The 26347-nt window shown below is 38.9% G+C and overlaps 1 protein-coding gene across 3 annotated transcripts in view; it reads left to right on the forward strand.

Moving 5' to 3' along the window:
- ADAMTS6 (ADAM metallopeptidase with thrombospondin type 1 motif 6) overlaps positions 1-26347 on the forward strand; it is a 150265-nt gene that overhangs the window by 34103 nt on the left and 89815 nt on the right. For all 3 annotated transcript variants that reach the window (XM_075136489.1, XM_075136490.1, XM_075136488.1), the window contains one exon: positions 23835-23878. In XM_075136489.1, the coding sequence (XP_074992590.1) occupies positions 23835-23878 (44 nt within the window). The remainder of the gene's footprint in view (positions 1-23834; positions 23879-26347) is intronic.

Below are 26347 nucleotides of genomic sequence, written 5' to 3' on the forward strand. Positions count from 1 at the left end.
AACAAGTATTTTTTAAAGAGGAGGTAATTTCTCCTCTTTAATGTAAGTAGATTTAAGAGTAAATGTAAAACAAAATTTAAGATATACTCATGCCTTTCAAAGAGACATTGGCAATGCAGGTTATGCTCCATTTCTAATAATTTTCACTGACTAGATTTTAGGTGTGTATTGTACACTGTGCAAATTTACAAAGGGCACAGCAGGAATTGGTTCACAAACACCAGAACTAATCACTTGTGTTCTACAGTTTAAGTTAAAGAATTTGGAATCTATAGATAAGTAACATTCTTCTGTATTTGGCAAAGAGTGAGACACAGAACACACTTAAAGGTTGCATACTTTGACCACTGTACATATTTTTAGAAGTAGTTAATTTTTCTGCAAAGGTATGTGCTTTCATGCATTGCAGGTTGATTATCAACAAGTTTGTTAACCCAAAGATCAAATAAATTGAGAATATCTTCCGTAATTGGTTCTTCATGTTTTTCTTTTTCAATATTTTGTCCTCCAACATAGTTAAACCCATACTCCAGAATCTTTTAAAAAGAAAAAAAGAAGGAATAAAGGCCTGCTTTTCCAGACATAATTTCATAGAATCATAGAATCATTAAGGTTGGAAAAGACCTCTAAGATCATCAGGTCCAACTGTCAACCCAACACACCATGTCCACTAAACCATGTCCCTAAGGGCCTCATCTACACGTCTTTTAAATACCTCCAGGGATGGTGACTCCACCACTTCCCTGGGCAGCCTGTTCCAAGGCCTGACCACTCTTTCAGTAAAGAAATTTTTCCTAATGTCCAAAATCTGATCTGTAATTTTGAGCATCTTTGTGTTTTTGTGTCCAACTATGAGGGATTTTAAAGAGACAGAATATTCAGAAAGTGATATCTTCCCTTTGGAAACTAAAGCTCTTAAATTACTTAGAAATAGAGGCATCAGAAGCCTTTCAGAAATACTTTAGGCGTAAGTATTAATTTGGCTAAAACACTAGCTCATTTGTGTAGAAACCTAGAATCACTATCATATAAATTTCAGTAGCATTTCAAAATAAAAAAGCTTTAGATTTTCAATAGGAGGTAGAAAACTCCTTAAATATCACTTAGAACTTCCTTTTCTGTTCCATGACAAACATATGATTTGTTGGTTTTATTATAATTAAGTTATTGGCTCAGTAGATGGCACTCTTCCCTCTGAGTCACCAAGGTGCCTAGGTCATCTGTATTTAAGGTGACAGTATAGAATTGATCCTGACTGCTTCTGGTCATTAGAACAAGAATATCAGTTGTCATATTCTGACAAAATTTCTGTTTAATTATTACATTCTTGCTTGTCTCAATCTTGGTTATTACTGCTGCTGGATAACTTTTTTCTTTCTCTGTTGTGTGTGTAAGTGTTGAAATAGTTGTAACACCCCCCCCTACGTACATTCCTCCACCCTCCACTCCCCAACTTGCACCTAACAGGGCCTGATTGTCAAATCTTTATTCCCATAACTGTCTTACGACTTCAGTAGAGTTATTTTCATACTAAGATGAAAATTCCATGTATAAAACTTATCAATCAGTTACCTTTCAGTAAATTTTATGTGAGACACTGAGGCATGCAGTTGTGCTCTGTGCTCATAGTATCAAAATAGGATCTTTTGCCATGGCTTCTTACCTGCTTAAAGGCCTGATTCTGCTGCTACAGACATAAATGCAAATCACCAGTAAACAACTTTAACTGTAAAACACAGTCTTTAAATACATGCTCTTCATGTGTATGTTATTGAAATTCATTTGAAAATTGAATTTTACTACCAATATGCTTGGTTCAAAGTTACAATCTTGTAATTTTGACTGTCAGTACCTTTGTCCATGCTATGCTGTGGATGTCTGGGTCCCCTGAACCCATGGCAACAAGGGAAATTGGGCTTCGCTCTCGCTTTCATTGTTCTTACTACTTATGCCAGAGACACCGAACTCTTATATGATCCACGAATTTGTACACCATGTGCTTTTTCTTTTCGCCTTTTATATAGCAGATTAGGGTATTACTGTTTTTTCTGCTTTTGTGCAGCTTGGTCATTGAAAAACAATATCCACACCATCTTCATACCTTTTCTCTAGTTTCCACAGTAAAGAGAATTTAGCTGATTACAGATAGAAATAAGAACCAGGTTTTGAAATCTGCCCTTCTTGTAATGCAGCTCATTCTGTTTTATGATACAGATGTGAAGTGGCATTATTGGACACATCCTAAGTATTATTTTCTTTTTTTCGAGAAGATAAAAAACCACGGAAGTCCATCTTAAGCTTTTTATAATATTCAGTGAGAGCTTACTCAAAGCAGAAAAGAATGCTAGCTTGTTCTACTGTTGAACAGCATGTTCTGCTGTTCCTCCTGCATTTTGTTTTACTCTTTAAGAGAGAGTTTTTTCCTTTTCCTTGGAATCTGGTACAATGAAAAGATAAATCCTCTTCAGCCTCCCAGACAGTATGCGATTTACAACTGAGATGTGTTCCTCTGATGTTTTGTGGCACTTTGGTCCTGATACCTGTGATACATTCTCAACCAGCAATCCAGAGCTGATTTAGTAAAAGCCATCAGCTATCAGTGCCCTCAAGGTTGGTGATCCGTGATCTGTGATATGGTGATGAGCACTGAGCAGTAGATCCTCCTAGAATCAAATTTCCTTCTGTGGTGGCTTTGCAAGCAGAATCATTGTTTTGTGTCCTTTGCTTTTTTAATGCTCTTTTAATGCACTACCAGTCACGACTTCTGTTGTTCTCCAGATTGGATAGGAGAAGACCTAACTTTCTCTAGGTTTTTAGATTCTATTTCTAGATTTTTGTATTTCTAGATTTTTTTTTCCTCTAGAAGAAAATGGTGTGTTTTCTTCCTCTCTCCTAAACAACTTTAGGACTCTTCATGTGACTTGAAATAAATAATAGTTAATTACTTGCTCTTTTGCCCAAGCCTTAGTGGTGCAACAGATTATCCTGAAAATGCCCCCACAGCTTAAGCCCCTAATAATTTTGAATGGATACCTACTTGAGTATTCAAGAGTTTTGACAGTTTACTGCTACTCTGCAGTCTGAGTCTTTGTCCATGTGGTATGCAGCTTGCTAGGGAGATAAACTGTGTTCTAGATACTGCAGAAAAAGGATGCTTCTACATATGTGCACTTACCAGTATATTTTTCAGTTAATGAGCAATCATTGTGACTTTTTTTCATAATTTGGAATTGAAAGCTCTTGTATTATTTCTCAGAACATAGTTACCATTCAGGACAATTCTCTGTGGGTAACTTGAACTTCATCATTAGTGTTTCTCCAGGTAGAAGAAGATAATATGTCCATATTACAACAGTTGTTAGCGTGACTGGCATTGTTTTGAGCGATCGGAGTGCACAAACATATTAATGATCTTTGATACCTGAGTCTCGTCTCAGTTTTGGAGGAGTGTTATGAAAACACTTGCTCTTGCATTACCACAACTTGGTCTGTGGATAAATGGGGAGACTTTTTTTCCCCTGTAAAACCAAATCTTATGAATAACAGATTCAATAAAGTATACTTAAAATGTAGAAACTAAAGAAAACTGAAATACTGCATTGCTTGAAATCAAATACTTCTTTGGGTTTTTTTCCCCGTTTTTAATTCTGCCAAAAAAAATCAAAAGATCAAGAAGTGATTTGCAAAAAATTGGGATAACTTCTGATCTGTTGTCATTTAAAAAATTTCAAAACATCGGCAGTAAGATTTTTCTGTTTTGCAGTGAGATGTAGTTTTGGTAGTCTGGATTTCATGTAACCTTGCTAGATACTCCCTCAAGAGTGATGAAACTTAAGAGCTCATTTAGTAATGGCTTTAGATTCTATGTAAAACTAACTGGAGTGTCAAATCATGGCCTTAGCCTGTGGAGACGGAAGAATACTCAGATCATGTAACTAAAGTATTTTCCAAAGTTAAGATGTAGTTCTTAAATGACTTACAGTTGATACGTTTTGGTGTTTAAGAGCATGTTGACCTATATGATTTTTGTGAGAAGACTCCTAGACCTACATAGAATAACACTGATGCCAGGGAAATGTAAGAGTCTGTGTAATAGTTTAGGCATATGAGCAACTTACTACAAAGTACGAACAAGATATTACAGGTTAGCTTAGTCCTGTTTTGTCACACACTAAGCTGACTCAGCATTGTCAGTAAGCTCAGAGTTACGCAGTTAGGAGCTTGAAGGAAAAGATGCTTTAATGTCGGAACTAGAGATGTCGGAAGGACATAAACTGCCAAAATTCATCATTTCTTTCCCATATGGCCACTTACAAATATTTGTTTTAAAATTAGCTTACTACTGAGTTGCTGAAGGGATGATACTTCATGACTATCCAATGCTGCTGTTGGAGTCAAATCTCTGTTGTAGGTATTTGTAATATTATGTTAGGGCATCAGGTGTTCATTATTAAGTATAGTATTATCATTATTTTAGTTATTTCTGAACATTTTGTTCAGGTTGTGTTCTGAAAACCGTGGAACTTGGTATCTGCTCGAGGGTAGGAAGGCTCTGCAGAGGGACCTGGACAGGCTGGATCAATGGGCCGAGGCCAATTGTATGAGGTTCAACAAGGCCAAGTGCCGGGTCCTGCACTTCGGCCACAACAACCCCAGGCAACGCTACAGCCTTGGGGAAGAGTGGCTGGAAAGCTGCCCAGAGGAAAAGGACCTGGTGGTGCTGATTGACAGCCGGCTGAACATGAGCCGGCAGCGTGCTCAGGTGGCCAAGAAGGCCAACGGCATCCTGGCCTGTATCAGAAATAGTGTGGCCAGCAGGAGTAGGGAGGTGATCGTGCCCCTGTACTCGGCACTGGTGAGGCCGCACCTCGAATCCTGTGTTCAGTTTTGGGCCCCTCACTCCAAGAAGGACATGGAGGTGCTGGAGCATGTCCAGAGGAGGGCAACGAAGCTGGTGAAGGGCCTGGAGCACAAGCCTTATGAGGAGCGGCTGAGGGAACTGGGGTTGTTTACCCTGGAGAAGAGGAGGCTGAGAGAGACCTCATGGCGCTCTACAACTACCTGAAAGGAGGTTGTAGTGAAGTGGGTGTTGGTCTCTTCTCCCAAGTAACTGGCGATAGGACGAGAGGAAATGGCCTCAAGTTGTGGCAGGGGAGATTTAGATTGGACATTAGGAGAAATTTCTTTACTGAAAGAGTGGTCAGGCCTTGGACCAGGCTGCCCAGGGAAGTGGTGGAGTCACCATCCCTGGAGGTGTTTAAAAGACGTGTAGATGAGGCCCTTAGGGACATGGTGTAGTGGGCATGGTGGTGTTGGGTTGACGGTTGGACACGATGATCTTAGAGGTCTTTTCCAACCTGTATGATTCTATGATTCTATGATTTTACGGAGCTGATCACATTCAGCTTCCAGATGAGCGTGATTCTTTTCCAGACCTTTTAAGATGGCTCTTTGGATAGCACTGAGGATGCATTTGGATGGCCTTCACGCTGCTTCAGCCAGACCCATGGCAAATCTCTCATTTATTACTCTCAGCAGCTTGAAGAAGGGAGTGCTAAGTGATTGGATAAATGGGGAGGAAGAAGTACAGGCAGTTCCTTAGCTTGCACATTAATTTAGCTGTAATGAAAGGTATTTACTTATATTTAATTTTAGGACAGTTAGTCCTGCTTAAAAATTGCAAGGTCATAAGTAATGCTGACAAATATTCATGTCCAGATTCTTTCAGAAGAAATGTCTACCCTATCAGCTCTTTCAACCACCTGCCAAAGTGGAGTGAAATACATTATGCTATTCTGAACAATGTGTTCGGAAACACTAAAGAACAAGAAATTGTACTCCAAACACTAGCAAAATCAAGGAATTTTTGAGATGTGTGAAATGCAATCTGTTAAGCCATGAAAGTGTTTGTGGGTCTTTGACCAGGATTGGTTTTGAAGCTGTTCCATTTTAGTCATATTTTGGCTAAGATTGTTAATTATTCAGTGGTTAAAAAAAATTAGCAACAAACAATAGCAATAGTAAGAGATGCAATTGGTCAGCAGAATTGTGATGTTTTGCAATACTATTTTTGGTTATATCTTGAGTCAATTAAATGGATTGTTTGGCAATCCAAAAAGCTTTGTTCCTGTACATGACCCTTTTTAAAAAATGGGATTCTAAATAGTATGGTGGTATGCTAGGAGTAGTAACTTCACTGAAATGCTTGGCTCTTCTTTGTAGTCTTTGCACTGCTGAATTTGCTCTCTCTCCCTGCATTACTGGAAGGAAACTCTACTTCTGTACATTCTTTTAAGTAGCTCTGGAACTTAAATATATTTATTCATCTTAATATTTTTACATTTTTAACTAATGAAAATAATTTTTTACTTCAGATTTTTTGCTTTAGGATTTTACAAGTTCTTCCAAGCAAAAGTGGGAATTTGATTGAAGTATTTACATTTGTATTTGTTGAATAAAGCCATGCTTAACATTACTAGAAACACTAAAGTAACTAAAACGTAACAAATTAAGAACCAGACTCTTTTACACAACAGAAATTACAGTTAATACATTAGAAAAAAATCAATTACTGGTATTTTCTGCATGTTATCCAACCTCTTTCCAAGAATCCTTACTTTGTTAAACTTCTATATTGATCCTTATTTCTCTGTAATTCGGGTGGAAGTATTTCAATTCACTAATTTTACATAGATCAAAGTAATAAGATAATTTTGTAGTTTAAAACAATGAAATTCTCCCTATTTTTCAGCCCCATTAGAGAGAAATGTTTTATTGCATGTTAACTGTTCTTGTTTGCAGATCTTATGGTAGTTACTTGCATTTATTTATAATGGTTTAACTACATTAATTGCCAAAAATTACTGAGCTGGAAAAAAAAAAAGGCATGCTTATTTTTCTTTCAGCTTGAACTGATTGGATTTCTTACAGTTAAGTGTTCTAGGCAGTTCTGTTGACATTGCAGAAGAGAATGTGTTTTACAGGACAATGTCAGGACGTTTAAAACTTACCAGTCAACTAATTGGGGAATGTGGTTCAGGAGGTTTCATGTGTAGTTGTTAGTAAGATGTAGGACCGTTCCAACTCAGAGTGGGATGGGGAAGGAGACTTTTTTCCCCTGTTTTCTATACTGATAAAATATTTAGACTGCAGTAACTATGGCTGTAATAAAGCTTCCATTTTGAGTATGTAATTTACCTTCCTTTTCAATGAATATTCTGAAGAGTTGTATTAAAATGTGATTTTTATTATTCCACGAGTATTAAATAAACATTTTAAAGATTTTCAGATAACACCTATTTAGAATCTATGGGGTTCAGGTTGGAAGGGACCTCTGGAGGTCTTCAGTCCAATGTCCTCCTCTGAGGAGGGTGAGCTATGAGATCAAACCAGGTTGCACAAGGCTTTATCCAATCAAGTCTTGCAAAACCCGTTTGGGCAACTCACTTTAGTGCTCAACTGCCCTTATGGGGAGAAAGGTTCTCCTTATAGCCAGTCGAAATTTCTGCTCAGCACTTAAGATTTTGTAAGACGGGGGAATAATTATTTTAATAGTCTCATGCTAATATTCAGTATGTGTTAAAAGTAAAAAACCATAAGTTCGGGTCACTTTTAATACAAAGGAGTAGTCTGTCAATTAAAAAAGTAATGGAGTTATTCTTTCATAACATTTGTAGAGGAAACCGAACTAGTTTCGGAAATACAACTGCAAGGTGGGGGTTTTTGTTTTGTTTGGTTTTGTTCTTTTTTTTTAAAAAGTGGGTAAATGTGTAGTGGGCTAAACAAAAGTACTAAAGGGGAATTTTTCCCACTTCAAGATAGGTTAGCTTTGAAAGACTAGTTTACAAAATTAAAACTTGAATAATGTATGGAAGGTTAAAACTAAGGAATCGGTGAGGACTTCCGTTTGACAATCAGGTAGTTTTAGTATGGAATTAATAGCTTAGTTCATACACAGGGAAAGGAATCTGACAGGTGCCTCCCTTTGCAAGATGGATCACTGTTGCTGTAGCCCATTTTCTTTCCCAGTTAGTACTGAGTCTTCTGTGATTCTTTATTGGCAGAGGTACTAAAATAAATTGCACCTGCTCCACTCTTACATTCTTTAAGGTATGGGGAACTAAGTTTGTATGTGTGCAGATAGTCTGGATAGACACTGTTGACTAATCCCAACTTGTATACAGTTAAGAATAATGTGGTTTGTGAAGAGCCACTGTTGTAAAGTAAGTTACTGTTCTCATGGTATTCAGCCATTCATTCACAACCGTTAGTTGCTGTTGTCATTAAAATGATTTGTAAAAAATAAGCTAGACAGAAAATGAAAATGTATGCCATACAGACTTTTTTTTGACTTGAATAGAGCAAATATTTCTTCCTGCTGTGTCTTGTATGGAGAAGAAGATGAAACAAAGATTTATGTGCGGTTCTGGATTGGATGCATGGGTTCCACTTTTTGATACAGACAGACTTCAGATCAGTCTGAGGTGCAGGTATTCCATTTGCAAGCACATGTAAAAAAAAAGGAAAACCAAATTAAGTTCCTTTTGGTGTTTACATGACAGGACCTTTGGGTAGATGCGCGCTCACAAACTTGGACAAGATCTTAGTCATGTTATTTTTCTTGTAGACTCTCTCTGTTCGCTTCTTTTAAACTTATCTGTGTTAAGACAGTCATTGCTTCAGTGCCCTTTCTTTCTGTCGCTCTGTGCATTTTTCTTCTTCTCAGTTCACAGGCAGTCTATGAAATTCGTTAGCTTCAAGATTTGTAAGCTGTAGAACATAGAACACAGCAGCAGCCTATTGGATGGAATTTATGCATGTCATCTAGAGAACTGTCACAGATGTCCAGCACTTGATTGTCTTTGTATTGTTCTTTAAGCACTGTCATTTCTTGAAGAGGAGAAATCCTTTAATTTATTGTAATGTGCTTATAGAAACAAACTTGTAAAATAGATTGTTTTGAGTTTGCTGTTAAAACAAAAATTCCTTTTGATACTAATCAGGGTTAAAAATCATTTGAATGGAGTGGTTGTCTTTCTTTTTGACCTTAAAAAGAAGTCAGCAAATAGATTTTATTCCATTGACAGAAGAAGCTTTTAATTACCGCATTAAGCTACTGAAATTTAGCTTTCTGTGTAAATACAACTCTGTGATTACCCAAATACTTTGTTTAAATGGGCCCAAGGACAGGGCATATTGTTCTCATCATGTTCAGGAAAAGTAAGTTGTAACAGTACATGCTTAAGAGTTTCAATCCTTTTCTCAGAAATTTTGTAAAAATATCAACCAGAAGTAACAGAAAAAGAATCAGGGCTCTTCTTTGCTCTTTTGATTCTATTATTTGATAATATTACGGTTTTACTGAAAAGATTTGGGCTACATGTAAAATATATGTTGTTAATCCAGCAAAGTAAGTATTAACAGTTATTGCGAAAAGAATAAAGAACCTTATGTGCCACTGAGTAAACTGGGCATGATATGCCTACGTCTTGAATAGCTTGTGTCATTCTGGCCTTCTTACCTCATAAGGTTTTAGGAGAATGGGAAAGAGGAGCAACGATGATGAAAAAAATCATCTTTTCTTTACAAGGAATAACTAAGTTGAGGACTCTCTTAATAGGAGGAGTCAAATTTTGGAAAGGTTGAATTTGGGAAGATATTACAGTGATGTACAAAGTTACAGATTGTATGGAGGGCATAAATAAGGAACAATCATTCATTGCATCTTTCAGTACCAGAACTAGAGGCTGCCCAGTAAACTCAGCAGAAGAAGGGCTCAAAACAAGGAGAAGGGAGGCTGCCTTTTATGCAAGAGTTAGCTGATGTTGAAACTCCTTGGCAAGTCACTTTATGGAAGCTGGACATATGCATAGGTTGAAAGATAGGCTAGGCAAGTTCACAGAAAAAAAATCCATTGAGAGTTACTAAATACCCAGAAGCACATCTGTCTCAAAAAATCTGAGCGGAAAATAGTTGAAGTTGGGAGTGTATTGCGGTAATTGCCATTTTATGCTTGTACTGGTGTGGGCATCCTTTTAAACGTTGTGAAGGCAGGGTACTGGGATAGTGAAATCTTTGATCTGGCCCATGTTACAATTCTTGTGTTCTTATTTTTGTACCAGATGTGGTCTATCATCCTAATGAACTGCTACTCTTTACAACCTATCTTAAGTACCAAGCCTTTTATCCCATATACAATGTAAGGGCAGATAAAGTGGACATTTTGTGTATAAAGACATGTGTGATCTTGCAAGAGACTTGTAAACTAATCATTTACAATATTCAGAAAGTTAGAAAAGAAAGAAAGGCCATATCCATAGCAAAACTTATAAATATATTTGCAATATGTTGTTGCTATAATTTATCTCATTTATTTCTGTACAACAGAACTAAAACTTGGTTAGTAATCAAAGCTGCTAGCTGTGTTTCCCTCCTGCCAAAGGTCTAGACTAGTGGCTTCCTATAAATGGTTTAGCATATTTTCTGCTGTGTGGCAGGATGCCCCCAACCACGCCTATGTAATTAGTTTTGCTAGTCTTCCTTTTTCCCAGACTTCGTTGCATTAGCACACTCTAAAAAGCATTACCTTACAAGCTGCTTGAGCTGCTCTGAGTGAGCATCCTTTGAACAAAGGCTTTATGTATTAGTTGCCAGACATTTCCTGAATGCACTGATAGAAAAATTATTAGCAGTGTACTTGGAATAGATACGCAGAAATTTCTGTTCTGTTCTCTAGGCCAGCTTTAGCTAATCGCATCCATGTAACTCTATTTAAATTTTGGCTCAGTACTGAGAATGCAATAAAACTATGGAATCACTTTTGAGGAACAGAATACAGCAAGTTAAGCATTACCTGCATTCTGGTGGTAGTGCAAATGCTGAATCTCTCAATTGTCTCTGAATGGTAATGAAGTCACGAGTGTCACTCAGGTAGGTAGCTTTACATTTCTGATGCACTAATATAAAAATTTTTACTGTGGATCAGGAGCCATCCCATGGAAAGAAAATTAGGTATGCCACAGACAGGTTTTGAAACACTGCTTGTAGTTCTGCTAGGTTTAAACACTCTGATTATTTTTATGGGTTAGAATCATAGAATCATAGAATCATACAGGTTGGAAAAGACCTCTAAGATCATCGTGTCCAACCGTCAACCCAACACACCATGCCCACTACACCATGTCCCTAAGGGCCTCATCTACACGTCTTTTAAATACTTCCAGGGATGGTGACTCCACCACTTCCCTGGGCAGCCTGTTCCAAGGCCTGACCACTCTTTCAGTAACGAAATGTCTCCTAATGTCCAATCTAAACCTCCCCTGCCACAACTTGAGGCCATTTCCTCTTGTCCTATCGCCTCCTCTACTTGGGAGAAGAGACCAACACCCACCTCGCTACAACCTCCTTTCAGGTAGTTGTAGAGCGCGATGAGGTCTCCCCTCAGCCTCCTCTTCTCCAGGGTAAACAACCCCAGTTCCCTCAGCCGCTCCTCATAAGGCTTGTGCTCCAGGCCCTTCACCAGCTTCGTTGCCCTCCTCTGCTCCAGCACCTCCATGTCCTTCTTGGAGTGAGGGGCCCAAAACTGAACACAGGATTCGAGGTGCGGCCTCACCAGTGCCGAGTACAGGGGCACGATCACCTCCCTGCTCCTGCTGGCCACACTATTTCTGATACAGGCCAGGATGCCGTTGGCCTTCTTGGCCACCTGAGCACGCTGCCGGCTCATGTTCAGCCGGCTGTCAATCAGCACCACCAGGTCCTTTTCCTCTGGGCAGCTTTCCAGCCACTCTTCCCCAAGGCTGTAGCGTTGCCTGGGGTTGTTGTGGCCGAAGTGCAGGACCCGGCACTTGGCCTTGTTGAACCTCATACAATTGGCCTCGGCCCATCGATCCAGCCTGTCCAGGTCCCTCTGCAGAGCCTTCCTACCCTCCAGCACATCAACACTCCCGCCCAGCTTGGTGTCGTCTGCAAACTTACTGAGGGAGCACTCGATCCCCTCGTCCAGATCATTGATAAAGATATTGAACAAGACCGGCCCCAGTACTGAGCCCTGGGGAACACCGCTCGTGACCGACCGCCAACTGGATTTAACTCCGTTGACCACAACTCTCTGGGCCCGGCCGTCCAGCCAGTTTTTTACCCAGCGAAGAGTGTACCTGTCTAGGCCGTGAGCCGCCAGCTTCTCTAGGAGAATGCTGTGGGAGACAGTGTCAAAGGCTTTACTGAAGTCCAGGTAGACCACATCCACAGCCTTTCCCTCATCCACTAGGCAGGTCACCTGCTCATAGAAGGAGATCAGGTTGGTCAAGCAGGACCTGCCTTCCATGAACCCTTGTTGGCTGGGCCTGATCCCGTGGTTGTCCCGGACATGGCTCGTGAGCACCCTCAAAACCAACCGCTCCATGATCTTCCCCGGCACCGAGGTCAGGCTGACCGGTCTGTAGTTCCCCGGATCCTCCCTCCAGCCCTTCTTGTAGATGGGCGTCACATTGGCAGCCTCCAGTCATCCGGGACCTCCCCAGTTAACCAGGACTGCTGGTAAATGATGGAGAGCGGCTCGTCAAGCTCCTCCGCCAGCTCCCTCAGTACCCTCGGGTGGATCCCATCCGGCCCCATAGACTTGTGAGTGTCCAGGTGGCATAGCAGGTCATTAACTTCATCCTCTTGAATTATGGGGGGTTTATCCTGCTCGTCATCCTTGTCTTCCAGCTCAGGGGGCTGAGTACCCTGAGGATAACTGCTCTGACTACTAAAGACTGAGGCAAAGAAGGCGTTGAGTACCTCAGCCTTTTACTCGTCCTTGGTGGCAACGTTCCCCCCCGCATCTAATAGAGGATGGAGATTCTCCTTGGCTCTCCTTTTGTGATTAACATACTTACAAAAGCATTTTTTGTTGTCTCTCACAAGAGCGGCCAGGTTGAGTTCTAGCCGGGCTTTTGCCTTTCTAATTTCCTCTCTGCACGACCTAACGCGATCCCTGTACTCTTCCTGAGTTGCCTGCCCCTTCCTCCACAAGTGATAAACTCTCCTTTTTTTCCTGAGTCCCAGCCAGAGCTCCCTGTTCAGCCCGGCCGGTCGCCTTCCCCGCCCGTTCTTCTTGCGGCACATGGGGACAGCCCGCTCCTGCGCTTTAAGACTTCCTTCTTGAAGAACGTCCAGCCTTCCTGGACCCCTTTGCCCTTCAGGACTGTCTCCCAAGAGACCCTCTAGACCAGTGTCCTGAGCAGGCCAAAGTCCGCCCGCCGGAAGTCCATGGTAGCGGTTTTGCTGGTCCCCCTCCTTACTTCACCAGGTGTCGAGAATTCTACCATTTCATGGTCGCTAAGCCCAAGCTGGCCTCCGACCACCACATCTCCCACCAGTCCTTCTCTGTTCGTGAACAGCAAGTCAAGCGAGGCATCTCCCCTGGTGGGCTCGCTTACCAGCTGCGTCAGGAAGTCATCTTCCACACACTCCAGGAACCTCCTGAACTGTTTCCTCTCTGCCGTGTGGTATTTCCAGCAGACATCCGGAAAGTTGAAGTCCCCCATGAGAACAAGGGCTAGCGACTGTGAGACTTCTGCCAGCCTCTGGTAGAATATTTCATCTGCCTCCTCGTCCTGGCTAGGTGGTCTATAACAGACTCCCAGCAGGATATCTGCCTTGTTGGCCTTCCCCCTCATCCTTACCCACAAGCACTCGACCTCGTCATCACTACCATTGAGCTCTAGACAGTCGAAGCATTCCCTAACATACAGGGCTACTCCACCGCCTCTCCTTCCTCGCCTGTCCCTTCTGAAGAGCTTATAGCCATCCATTGCAGCACTCCAATCGTGAGACTCATCCCACCATGTTTCCGTGATGGCGACTAAGTCATAGCTACCCCGCTGCACAATGGCTTCCAGCTCCTCCTGTTTGCCGCCCATGCTGTGTGCATTGGTGTAGATGCACTTGAGCTGGGCTGCCGATTTCTCCCCCGACATTGGCGTGTGGTCCCTAGGCTCATCTCTGGTGAGCCTGGTTTTATCCCCTTCCCCCTTCGAATCTAGTTTAAAGCCCTCTCGATGAGCCCGGCCAACTCACATGTGAGAATCCTTTTCCCCCTGTGAGACAGCTGAACTCCGTCCGTCGCCAGCAGGCCCGGTGCCGTGTAAACCTCCCCGTGGTCAAAGAAGCCAAAATTCTGCCGATGGCACCAGCCCCTGAGCCACGTGTTGATCTGATGAGTTTTCCTGTTCCTTTCGGTGTTCCCCCCTGCCACTGAAGGGATCGAGGAAAACACTGCCTGTGCTCCCCATCCTCCCACCAGTCGCCCCAGTGCCCTGAAGTCCCTTTTGATCCCTTCGGGACTTCTCCCTGCAACCTCCTCACTGCCAGCCTGTATAACCAGTAGTGGGTAGTAATCGGAGGCAATCGGAGGCAATCGGTTCATAGTCTCCAGCATTGCAAGCTTTGTGCCGTACTATTATAATTAATTTTCAAACGTCTATAATTTTGAAATTACATATGGTTTATCCAGATAAAGAATATTTTAATGATTTTGTTGAAAGATGCCTGGTTGAGGAGGCTCAGTGTTGAAGGAGACCTAAAGCCTAGCTTGAAATAGAATTAACATGTTCTGAAGAAGAAGAATGGATTCATCTAAGATTGGGCTACAACTGCTAGAAGGCCTGGAGCTCCTTCTGTGTGATGGCTTATGCTGTCTGTACTGCTATCAGTAAAGTGATTCCAATATACTGAAGACTCAGTCAAAACTCTTTAGCTAACTTGGGTGCTGATGTTAAATGCAGAAGCACAGAACTTGGTGCAGGGTGTAAAAATGGAAAGAAGCAAGATGGATCTTTGGGTAGCTATGCTAGGCTGATGCTGCTGTGGACTGCCATGTGGATATTCCTCAAAACTGTGTTTGTAGTAAGATAGGCCTATTGTATAAGCTAGTTGACGATAGCTTGAACCATCAGTTGATCTCTGGTAATCTTAAAGCTGTGGAGAGAGAACTCTGCTGGAACTTATGTTCACTGAGGATCACAAAAGAAAATACATGGAGGAGGGAGGAATGAGTTAGAGTAGCAAGCCTGTACATACTGGATATAGAATAGAAAAAAGGAAGAGGTAACTTCTAATGATGGAGAAATCAAGGCAGAGCAGAGTGTGAAGTGACATTGCTAGTCTAAGGCCTGCAAGGAGCAGGCTTTGAAACCACAAGTGCCTGGCTGTTTCTTCAGTGCTAGAGTTTGCTTATAAAGCTGTTTCTAGAGTAATTCTAGCGTCTACATAGTCAACTAAAATAGTCTAATGAGTTTGTACAATGTGCATTAGTCTTCATAATACTGTGGTTGAGCTGGTACTTTCTTACTTTGTAGTCATGTATGGTCTACAGAAAGGTTCTGTTTAGAAGAAGAATGTGGGGAAGGGAAGTATTCTGTCTTTCCAGAGCTTCAAATGATGTTAATAATACGTCAGCAGTCAGCAAGGAATCATCTGTATTTTTATGCTACCTAATTTTAATCCACTTAATAGTACTTCCATAGGAGCAAAGATTGCTCTGTGACAAGTGTTATGTTTGAACCAGTCAGCAGTATTTATGCTGTTTTAGTTGTTTTTTTAATACTAGCAGAATACTGACATTGTTCTTTTAAGTTTCTATAAGTGTCTGTCTTAGATACTTAGCTAGATCGTGACCTAACAGCTTGTAGCACTTGCTATTCTGTACTTTCCATTACTTTATTCTCTTCTCATTGCTGTAGCTGGTGGGGACATGTTTCTATATGAGGATCATGGCTTACCTTGGAAAAGGAATCTTTTAGTCTGGATGGCTGTAGAATAAACTCTGAAAAGTGCCAAAAATGTACATAAACAAAGATAGTCTTAGAAAGCAGATGATGACTAAAAAGCCTGAATGTATTATTTCCTCAAAATAACAAGATTTTAAAGCTAGTCCTCTGATTTTTGGTAGATGACTTTTTGTCAGTAATTTGAAATGGTGTATCATGGCCTAGGGTAAGCCTCAAGCTGAGAACCATCTCAGGGTCTTCATCTTGTCTTTAGAACTGTTTTTGTTTATAAACTCATCTATGAAGTCCTCTATTTTCATGTAATTAGTATCTTTTGCAATAACTCTGCTATATGCTTGCGTGACACATCAACATAACGTTGAAGAAAAACCTCTTTGCTGATGTATTTTTCGTGAACTTACTTGAAAATTTTTTTAGACACTCTAGGGGTGGAATTTGTGTTGAGAGAATCTTTTATTAAATGATAATTTCAAAATCGGCTTTGTACATCTGTCCTAAGTACACCCATAATACTACTGATTATGGTAAATTTGCAACTGCTATTCTAATGTTACATTGCCAAAATTGATGAAGACAAATGATAGCATTAAAAAAATTGTTTCAGAACAGAGTTTATTTTTACTGTTCTGACTGCCTTAGCAGTTTAGAAAAAGTAGTATGGAAATGTTTCATCTACAATGCAATTATTTAAAATATTTCTTTTCATATAAATCAGGAGAATTAGAACTTATAGCAGTAATAGTTTTTCTAGCTGTAACTCAGAATTTCATTTATCCACCCAAGCTAAGTGGACTTTCAGAAGAAAAGAGCCAAACTTTGGTTGTCTATGGCAGTTTTAAAGACACGGAAAACTAATAATAGAAAAAGCTATTTCTGTTGAGTGATGTGTAACATGTATATTATGCTTTTCCTTCCTTGGTTTAAATAGCTCTTTTTGGTTTGAGGTTTTTGAGGAAGAAACCAAATAAGACGTGTACTTTATTTTAAGGCAGAATGCTGTTGCGGTGTACCACTTTCTGTAAGGCTAAGGATATGCTGTAGTAAAACTTTTAGAAAGACGTCAAAAAGTATTGTGTTATGAAGAGTATTGCTGTTTGTAACCTGTGCAAATCTAATGAACGACCACATTTTCTTAAGAGTGATGAACTGTTGAAGAATTATGATACAAAGCTTTTTATAAAAACTGACTACAAGTCAGTATTTGTTTTATAGCTATTTTTCTATTCAATTCTCTAGCATTAATGACATTGTCTGCACTTGCAAAATAACTACTTTTTAATCATAGCCAAGTATATTTGCAAAAGAATATGGTGAAACTACAAGCTACTCACTGTTTTTTTATTTTTATTTTCCATAACTTGTCAGATAGCTTGAGGTTTTTGATACCTTCAAGGGAAGTGTGAGATTTCAGTTTGATTCAGCAGTAGTTCAGTGTATAGTTCTAGGTGTTGGAACTAACTTAATTTTTTAAAATAGGGTTTTTTTTTATGTCTGGCCTTTTAACACTTATTCAAATATGAGACATACATGATTGGGTGCATAGATAAATAATGTTGCATAGCATGAAGAATAAAAAGTAAAAAAGATAAAATTCTAATGAACCCATTATGTTTCTCATTGAGCAAGGGTATATGAAAAGGACAGCCTTATTTGAATAGCTTATTGTCAAAACCTACAATTATAAAAAGCAAGTGTCAAAAAGTATAAAAAGTATAATTTGGTTTAAAACAAGTGAAAAATAAAACCTTCCTGTCAGAGATAACATATTTAGAAACGTTTCCTAAAAATGAACTCTTAATAATTTGTAGTAGTTAGCTCTGTTTCCTTTTAGTCAGGACAGAACCAGTTCTTGGGCTTTTTTTTTTCTGACAATCTTTTCAAGCAGGTTAATTGGCAAATCCTGTAGCATTATGTATGTGAAATACATATTCAGCTGTCTCAAGGTTATAAAGACCTTTATGTTCAGTCATAACTATTTGTCAGTTTTGTGTAGCCTGAATTTTCCTATATTCATGCAATTTTTACGTTTATATTCCAGCCATCTTGCTACGTTTTTCCTCAGCAATTTGCTGTGATTATATTTTTTATTTCCTAAATTCTTTTTCATTAAGAAATATTCCTTCAGAAACCTCAGTTATTTCTGTCAATATCTATCTCAGTGATATTGGTAGCTTTCAGGTATTTTCAGAGTAGGTTTATGTGCGTATAAGTAAGTAGTTTGTGTTTCTTACTGATTTTAAACAGTTTGCATTTCTAATAAGAGTTTTCATGCTTTGTTCATTTATCATACTTAAAGAAAATGTATGGTGTGGGTTATTTTTGTTGATTAGTTAAATTCTTTAGAGTGTATCCAATGCTAGTATACACATATGTATCCCATCCTGTTACCAGGTATATTTCTGTCTCAGTGTTAATTTGATGCAGATAGTCCTTTCTGGCACAGTGGACATTCCCAGTAACATACAGCTAGTAATAACGGTGCTTTATAGAGACTCTTTTCCTTTAGTGGGCCATTTCACATAATCAGAGTGGTGAAAAGGGTGATGTTATCCTTGAATGTATAAATACACATTAACATGTAAGAAGAAGTAATTCATTTTGCCTTTGTATCTTCTACTGTTAATAGACCAACTTTTTCAATTGCAGTACACATGCTTCAGAAAGTTTAAAAAGCCCTAGAGCTCAAAGGAAGGTGGCAGAAAGGCCACAGAGTAGTGGTGCGACACTGACAAAGTTCAATTTATTAATCTGATTTAAAAGAAAATTTAAAAAAAAAATTTCAGCATGAAAGAGGTGTCTACTGGGACAGAGGGACTCAACTTTGCTGATAAAGGCATAACAACATCCCCCAGATGGACACTGAAATAATTTTTTTTAAGATTGGAGAGGAATTAACTAAATGCTAAAGACCTTCGAAGAAAAATCAATTAAATACTAAGATGCAATCTCTACCTCTGAAGTTCCCTGACCCACAAAGCTGGGAGCTTCTATCAGGGGAGGGTATCAGTCTATGCTGACCTGTTATCCCTGCAAGCACCCACAAATGACTGCTGTGGGTGCTGAAAGGCAGATGAACTGGATAATCTAGTACAGGTGTTCTCAAATTATGTTGAAAACAACTCTTAATGTGAGATTGAATAGCTTTTAAGGAACAGCTTTTTATCCTATGTAGCTTCTAGAATAAATTACTTACCTTTTTATGGGGTAATGGGTAGGGTTTTAAGGGTGGATGGAGGTATGACTGAATCCTTGTGATGCTTTCTAGCCTTCAAAGCTGTGAATTTGTATGTCTTTTTTTTTTTTTTTTAAATAAGGGAATACACTAGCTTACATAGAACTCTCTGTTGCAACTCATAGTTGCACATTTACATGCGTTAGGCCCAAGCTGACAGGTTGCAGGGATCAGGATGAATCCTCTCTCCTTTCTGTGCAATGTACAGCTAGATGGGAGAGAAATGTCTGTCTTCCTGTAAGGTGTCTGGCATTGGCTGTAGCTGCAAATAACTTACCTGACAAGATTGAACAGTGCTTACAGTATTTACAGAGAAGTCATCTTTCTTATATATTTGACTTATGTGTCCTACTCAAATGATCGGGATCATATAATCAGATTTGCAAAGGAAGGGGATTTTTTAGCAAGTCACAGTTGCAGATAACTGAGGCTTCTTCTAGAGATAGTCCGTAGCTTACATCTACACTAATAAATTAAATAAACATGTCAGTGACTTTTTTCTTGCACTGAGGACCACTTCACAGAAGTTCTTGTGTCCACAATGATAAGCTGACTTCTCTGAAACAGAGTATCTTTGTATGTTTTGCCTATTCATAATTGTGTGAGGCCGCCTTCTGACCTTTTCCTGGGGATTCTTTGAGATTAGTCGTTCTCATGGGCCAAATCGGTGCAAGGAACTTTTTTTTAACAATTTGATAGACTTATAAAAATGTATGATAGTACAGATTTGTCGTGGTTTAACCCCAGCCAGCAACTAAGCACCACACAGCCACTCGCTCATTCCCCCTGGTGGGATGGAGGAGAGGATCGGAAGGGTAAAAGTGAGAAAATTAGTGGGTTGAGATGAAGACAGTTTAATAAGTAAAGCAAAAGCTGTGCACGCAAGCAGAGCAAAACAAGGAATTCATTTACTACTTCCCATCAGCAGGCAGATGTTCAACCACCTCCAGGAGAGCAGGGCTCCATCATGGGTAGTTCTTACTTAGGAAGACAAACGCCATCATTCCAAACGACCCCCTTCCTTCTTCTTCCCCCAACTTTATATACTGAGCATGACGTCATATGGTATGGAATACCCCGTTGACCAGTTGGCTTACTGTCCTGGCTATGCTCCCTCCCAGCTTCTTGTGCACCTGTCCGAGCATGGGAAGTTGAAAAGTCCTTGACTAGCGTAAACACTACTTAGCAAGAACTAAAACATCAGTGTGTTACCAACATTCTTCTCATACTAAATCTAAAACACAGCACCATACCAACTACTAGGAAGAAAATTAACTCTATCCCAGCCAAAACCAGGACAAGATTATAGAATTTCAGTGTCCAGGAGCGTGGTCCCTTTCACTTTTTATTTCAGTGGTATAGATGTATATTTTAGCATGGGGCATGCTCATATCCTGCCAAAAAAGACAAGGAATTTTTCCTTTTTAAGTGCCCTTGGAGGGCTCACTAACACTTCCTGTTTGATTCGTAGCATGACAGGAGGCTATTGCTGCTCTAATTCTTGACCGTCCTGTTGAACTGATAATAGACTATCTCTGCAGTTTCCTTCTGGCTGATGTGTCAGTCAGAGTTGTCAGTCACAGCTGTACATCCATCATGCATTTCCCACCTGTCTGATGTGGCTCTTCAGCAGCCCTGCAGGTGTGCCCAGAAGTCCCAGACCTCTTCCTCATCTGCCTCATCAAATGACTTCTGATCCATTCAGGGTGAGAATGGACATGTAGTCAAACAATCTTGCCTCATACCTCTTTCCACATTCCACTTCCTCAGCCTGGTCAGGGGGACATATGCACCCACTTTATTAGGAGGCATATGATCATCTCTTCCAGCTTGGGCAAAGGATTTCCTTGGCTGTCTCAAAATGATCAGGCTGCCATCTCATAGTGAGGTTTTCTGCAACCTGCAGAATCTGTATTCTTACATTCAGGTTTTGTATGGTGACCCTCTTACACATTCTGTCAATGAATCAAAAAGAAAATATATTCACATCTTGCAAACTGCATTTTTGCATAACTCTTGTGACTGTTACCATTTTTAATGGTTGGTTGAGATAATTGTTGGCTTGAGAATTTACCTTTTGGTTTTCTTTGGCCCCTGAAGTATTTACTAAGGTCCAGGTGACAACTATGACCCATCTTCACCTTTGTGGTGTTTTTTTTGTGTGTGTTTGGGTTTGTTTGTTTGGTTGGTTGGTTTTGTTTTTTGTTTTTTTTTTAAATAACAATTAGATTTCTCTCATATCATGGGTAATCTGGATGATTTGTCATTTCGGGGATTTCTTGACTTGAAGCTACTATCTGGCAAGTATTGACGCTGTGGGCTTCTGCATTTTGGAACTCAACCTCTGTGGGTTAAATGATTTCCTTGGAAATTCAAAATAAAGTTAGAGGAAGTGGTGTCAAAACCAAAAAAGACAAATTAGGCTGATTTGCTTAAATCGTACAGAGAAGCAAATGCTGGAATCGAGCAGTTTGGTACATAAAAATGGTAAGAGCTTTCAAACAAACCACAAGCATATGAAAGGAAAAAAATGAAAAAAATGGAGCTTGAAGATGATGTAGGTAAAGTAAGTCATTGGACGTGGAAAACTTAGAGGTTTTTTTCTGTTATACTGAGGCATAAGAGAGTATATGAATGCTCCTTACAGGAAATTAATTATTGCCTATAAAATTTGAATATTTAATGAAGCCATAATTAGAATATATTACTACCTGGATATGTTCTTGCAAAAATAATTGGTGTTTCAGAAAATAAAATTATGTTTTCCTTAGTTTTATTATCTAATTAACATCACATTTTCTTACAAGTGCTAGCCTATGCATAATGAAGAGTACTCGCTACCCAGCATAAATAGAAGGATACCATGGTCCTTTTTTTTTAAAAATGTAACAGGAACAAGCAACTTAATTCATATCATTCTCTCCTATCACAGTTCCTTGTGAAACTGTACTGAAGGTGAGGAGTAACTTCAGATTCATACCTGTATGAGAGTAAGCAGATTCAGCTTTGCTGAAATCAGTGACATTTTATTTGAGTTTAGTGGAACTGGCTTTCTTCTTAAACATCCATTTTATCTGAGGATGTATGCCTTTAATTGTTTTTTTCCTATGAGCATTCGATATTAAAAAACATTAGAAGACCAATACTTCCTGTGTATTGCATAGACTTCCTTGTGTTCAGTTCTAAACTACGTTTTAAAGAATTCGAGCAAGTTTGGGTTTTCTCACTAAATAAGCCTGAGCCCTGTCTGCTTTCTTGGAGGTATAATTTTGCATGAACTTCAATAGGATTAGGTTCAGGTTCTATCCTAAATGCAGAAATAAGAAGTTTGCTTCCTTAATATGTAAAAGGCAGGAAATACTCAGTAAAAATCTTTCTTTTTCTCTGTATCTATGTCATCGTAAAGCTTTGTGACATGCAAAACCTGATTGTATTCCAACACATTTTATATAAGAATGCTGATTTGATTACCTCCCCCTCTCTAAACAGCAAATGGGAAATCAGTGAGAGATTTATGTGCATACGGGATGGCAGAGTTTGAACCACCTTGATGAGATCAGTGCATATGAACATTTGAGTTCAATATTAGAGCTTAATCCCAGAAACTGCTCTACACTCAGTACCTTTAAAAATCACAGGAATTCCATGTGGTCACAGCAGTCTACATGCATAGAGAGTTTGCTGGATTTGTTCCAAATTTTAGGCTTTGTTATTTTGTCCATGGATTTGGCTTACAGACAGACCTTAACTCTTTTAACACTGAAAGGTATATATCTCGTGATCCAGACTCCTACGTGATAACGGTCCTTAGGTTATTTTTAACAGAAATGTCTAGTGACCTGAAATTAGTAACTATTTGGGTTAAAAATTAAAGCATAAAGATGGTATCTTTTCATCTTTGTTTCCATTCACCATTCAAAAGAATATAAGTTATTCTGAAACTTACTGCAAGGAAATCGGTATAAATCCTTGAAAATCAAAGGCATTGTAGAAGTGTTCTCATATCACTAGCCATATCGTAGGATTGCATATTCAAAATATGAAAGTGTAATTAATGAATTGACTGCTGCATGACCACTGCTATTATTATTAGCTATGCCGCAGAAAACACTTTAATTCCGTTTTCAGCTCCAGATACTTACATGTTAACTGCACAAAAACTCATTGAGCTTCTGTATTTGAAGGATTGTATCTAAAATAATGAAAACTCTCCTTTAAAGATATTATTTAGCTTTTCGCAAAAATGTTTTTCATTTCAGTTTGTTATAGTATACTCTTAAGACACGTATAATCATTGGAAGATAATGAGAAGGGAACTATAATGGCAGTTGATAAGATTTTTTTTTTTTAATATAATTGTTGGTGTAATAATTGAGAGCTAGAGTTTTTAATTAGAATCAAAGTTTAAATAGTAGGAGTTACAATTAATATTGTTTAGTTGGTAAGTGTGAGACTTTAAGAGGATTCCAGTTATGTTCAAAAGGTAAAAGTTAATTGTTTTGAATCAGTAACAGTCTATAGACATGCTGCTGTAACTTCGTAACAGCACGGTAGATTGCTTTATGGAGCTGGTGATTACAAAGATCCACTTTAACCATTCTTTTCTTACTGGCAGGTGTCCCACTGGCCTGAGGCCAGCGGCTGTGAGTGTACTGCAGCTTGCGGTTTACACCAGAGTGTAGAAAATGCCGACACCAGCTGGCTGCACATAATTAAGCCGATTGCGGTCTGACAACTTGAACTATGATACAGATACGTGATAAATATACAAAATATCTGACAAATTTGATTCTCTGACATATTGTATCTATTTTTTTTCTCCTTAACAGATATGATATCTGCACTTATAAAAACAAGCCTTGTGGAACACTAGGTAAGATTATAAAGAGAAATTTCAGCTTGTATTTGCTGTTTCCTTGCTTTATACTCAGCTATTGATTTATTGACTGATTAGATCTTTTTAAGTTCATGCTTTCAAAATTTTGCAGTTTTAGAAACGTGAATAATGAAAGGTAACCTAGGTGGGTTTTGGCTTTGATACATTGCTGGAAGTTTAAATTAAGTGAGCTGCTGCTGTGTATTTCTTCTCTGGCAGCTTAGTTCTGACAAAACCTAGCAGATGACTCAAACTTACTTCTTACAGAAGACAACTTGCTGTTTATTTCCATTTAACCTGTCTCCATGATCTAATTAAAAAATACAAGTAAAAGACCTCAGGAAAGTTAAAAACCGAACCAACCAACCAAAAAAAAAACTTAAAAAAGAAACAGGCTTTGAAGTTTACACTGTTGCTCTGTGGTACAGAGGGAGTACAGCTTCAGACTCTTCCTTTTACAGACTTAGAGAAAAGTACCACAGTGATATAAATTACAGTAACATTGAAACTCCTTAAAACAATGCTTTGACAATGGAGAAGCACACGTAGCAATGTTAGGTGCAGGATGGAGAGCTATTGTTCCTTCCATACCTAAATTTGTCACGAAAAGTTATTTACTATAGTTTAGTTATTACCTTTAATAGTGCTTTAATATATGAAAGAAACATTATTCAAAGACTAATGTAACATTTATTTGTATGGTTTTTTTCGATTTGCATCGTTTCATAAACCTCTTTCTCAGAAGTAATTAAAGATACAATTCTAATTTGGCTATTTCAAATTATTAATACTTTTCTCAGCCAGAGCTCATAATTGTATTTGCTTTGTCTTTCCCTGTGTTACTGTATGCTTTGATAGCCTTCACTCATGTTAATTTTTCTACAAGTCCCACTCAAATCAGCACAACGCTTCTGGCACAGGGATGTAGTTTACATGGGAAAAGGTACCAAAATTTTGCCTGCTGTAAATATAAACAATATCTACAGCATGTATTAGTAAAAGGCAAATAATGATGGTGATGAAATTCTAAATGTAACTGATTTTCTTTGACATCTGTGTGGAGGAGAGAAAACTGAAGAGACTATCTATATTGATGTCATAGAATTGTCTTTGCAAGTGTTAAAAAAAGAAAGTTTGAAAAAGCGTACATTCAGGCAAGAACTATTTAATATTTTTATGTGATATTTTTAACACAGATCATTAATGTACTAGTTCTTACTGTATCAGACTTTGGCATAAAGGCAAATTCTGCTTCACTTGAATCCAGCGTAACAGAGGATAGACTTTGGCAAATGTTTTATTAAACAAAAAGCTTGATTTTTTTTTTTTAAATAAAAACCACATATGGTATCAGTTCCAACTCAGTGTTATAGGACCCTTGGCAACACAACCATTAGAATTTATTTGCATTATAGGCATTGAATTGGAGAAGAGACAAGGCCCTGTGGCCCTCTTTTGCAAGGCATTTAATATGCTTAAGTCCTACTGACCTCCAGTAACTAAAGTTAAGCATATATTTAAGGAGTCTGTGAACAAAAGTCTCAGAGATGTCTCAAAAGGTCAAAAGAAACCTGAATCATTGGTATTCTAGGAAGAAATAGAGGTAAAGGATTTCATGTGGCATAGACATCTCTCTCCTATTCCAGTTTCCTAAAACAGGGAATCTTTCATGGAACCTCTTAGGAAAGACTGACCTCAGATGTCTTTGCAGCATGTCTGTGGCTCCAGTGAAGGACAACTCCTTTTTTAAATCTGAGCCATAGACTGAGTTCTTGATTTGATCTCTGTCACTTTCTGCAAACATGGTGTGGAATTATGTTAATCTGGTCCTGTAAGTCACTGAAGCAAGTGCTTCGTTATAAGATCTGAAGATAGAGATGACTTTATCGCTCAAATGTGGTGGACTTTGCAGGGGAACATGACAGTTGGTATATAACTATTGCCATGTTGTCTTCAGAATGTCCTACGCAACTAGAATAGCATAGGTGAACTATAATTCTTGTATTTTCTACAGAGGTTGCACACTGCAAAAAATACACAGATTTTTCTCTGTGGATAGTCTTTTTTTTTCTGATGTTTTACCCTGTCGTCAGTGGATGTGTCTACACTGATGATTTGTTTATAGCAGTAGTACTGTTTTGATGCAGATTCTGCAGACGCGCGTTGTCACCTTTTGCCCATGTCAGTTTGGTTATCAGAGTAGTTTTGGTGTGTGCAAACTAGATTTGTTCTGGAGAAAACTAAGTCAGAACACATACTCCCTAAATGCTCCATATGTGCCTATGGGAGATGTTAGGGTCTAAATCACTACATGGGCTGTATTGTCATGATATCCTGTAATATTTTTTCCCTTTAGAAAGCTTTGAACCACATGTGTAGTGAGTATGTTCAGCCTACAGGATTAAAATAGTCCAAAGTAGAGTGTCCAGGCCACATACAAAGATATGTGAGGAGCCTCAATATCAC

This window comes from Calonectris borealis, chromosome Z (assembly GCF_964195595.1).
Source record: "Calonectris borealis chromosome Z, bCalBor7.hap1.2, whole genome shotgun sequence".
NCBI lineage: Eukaryota > Metazoa > Chordata > Aves > Procellariiformes > Procellariidae > Calonectris > Calonectris borealis.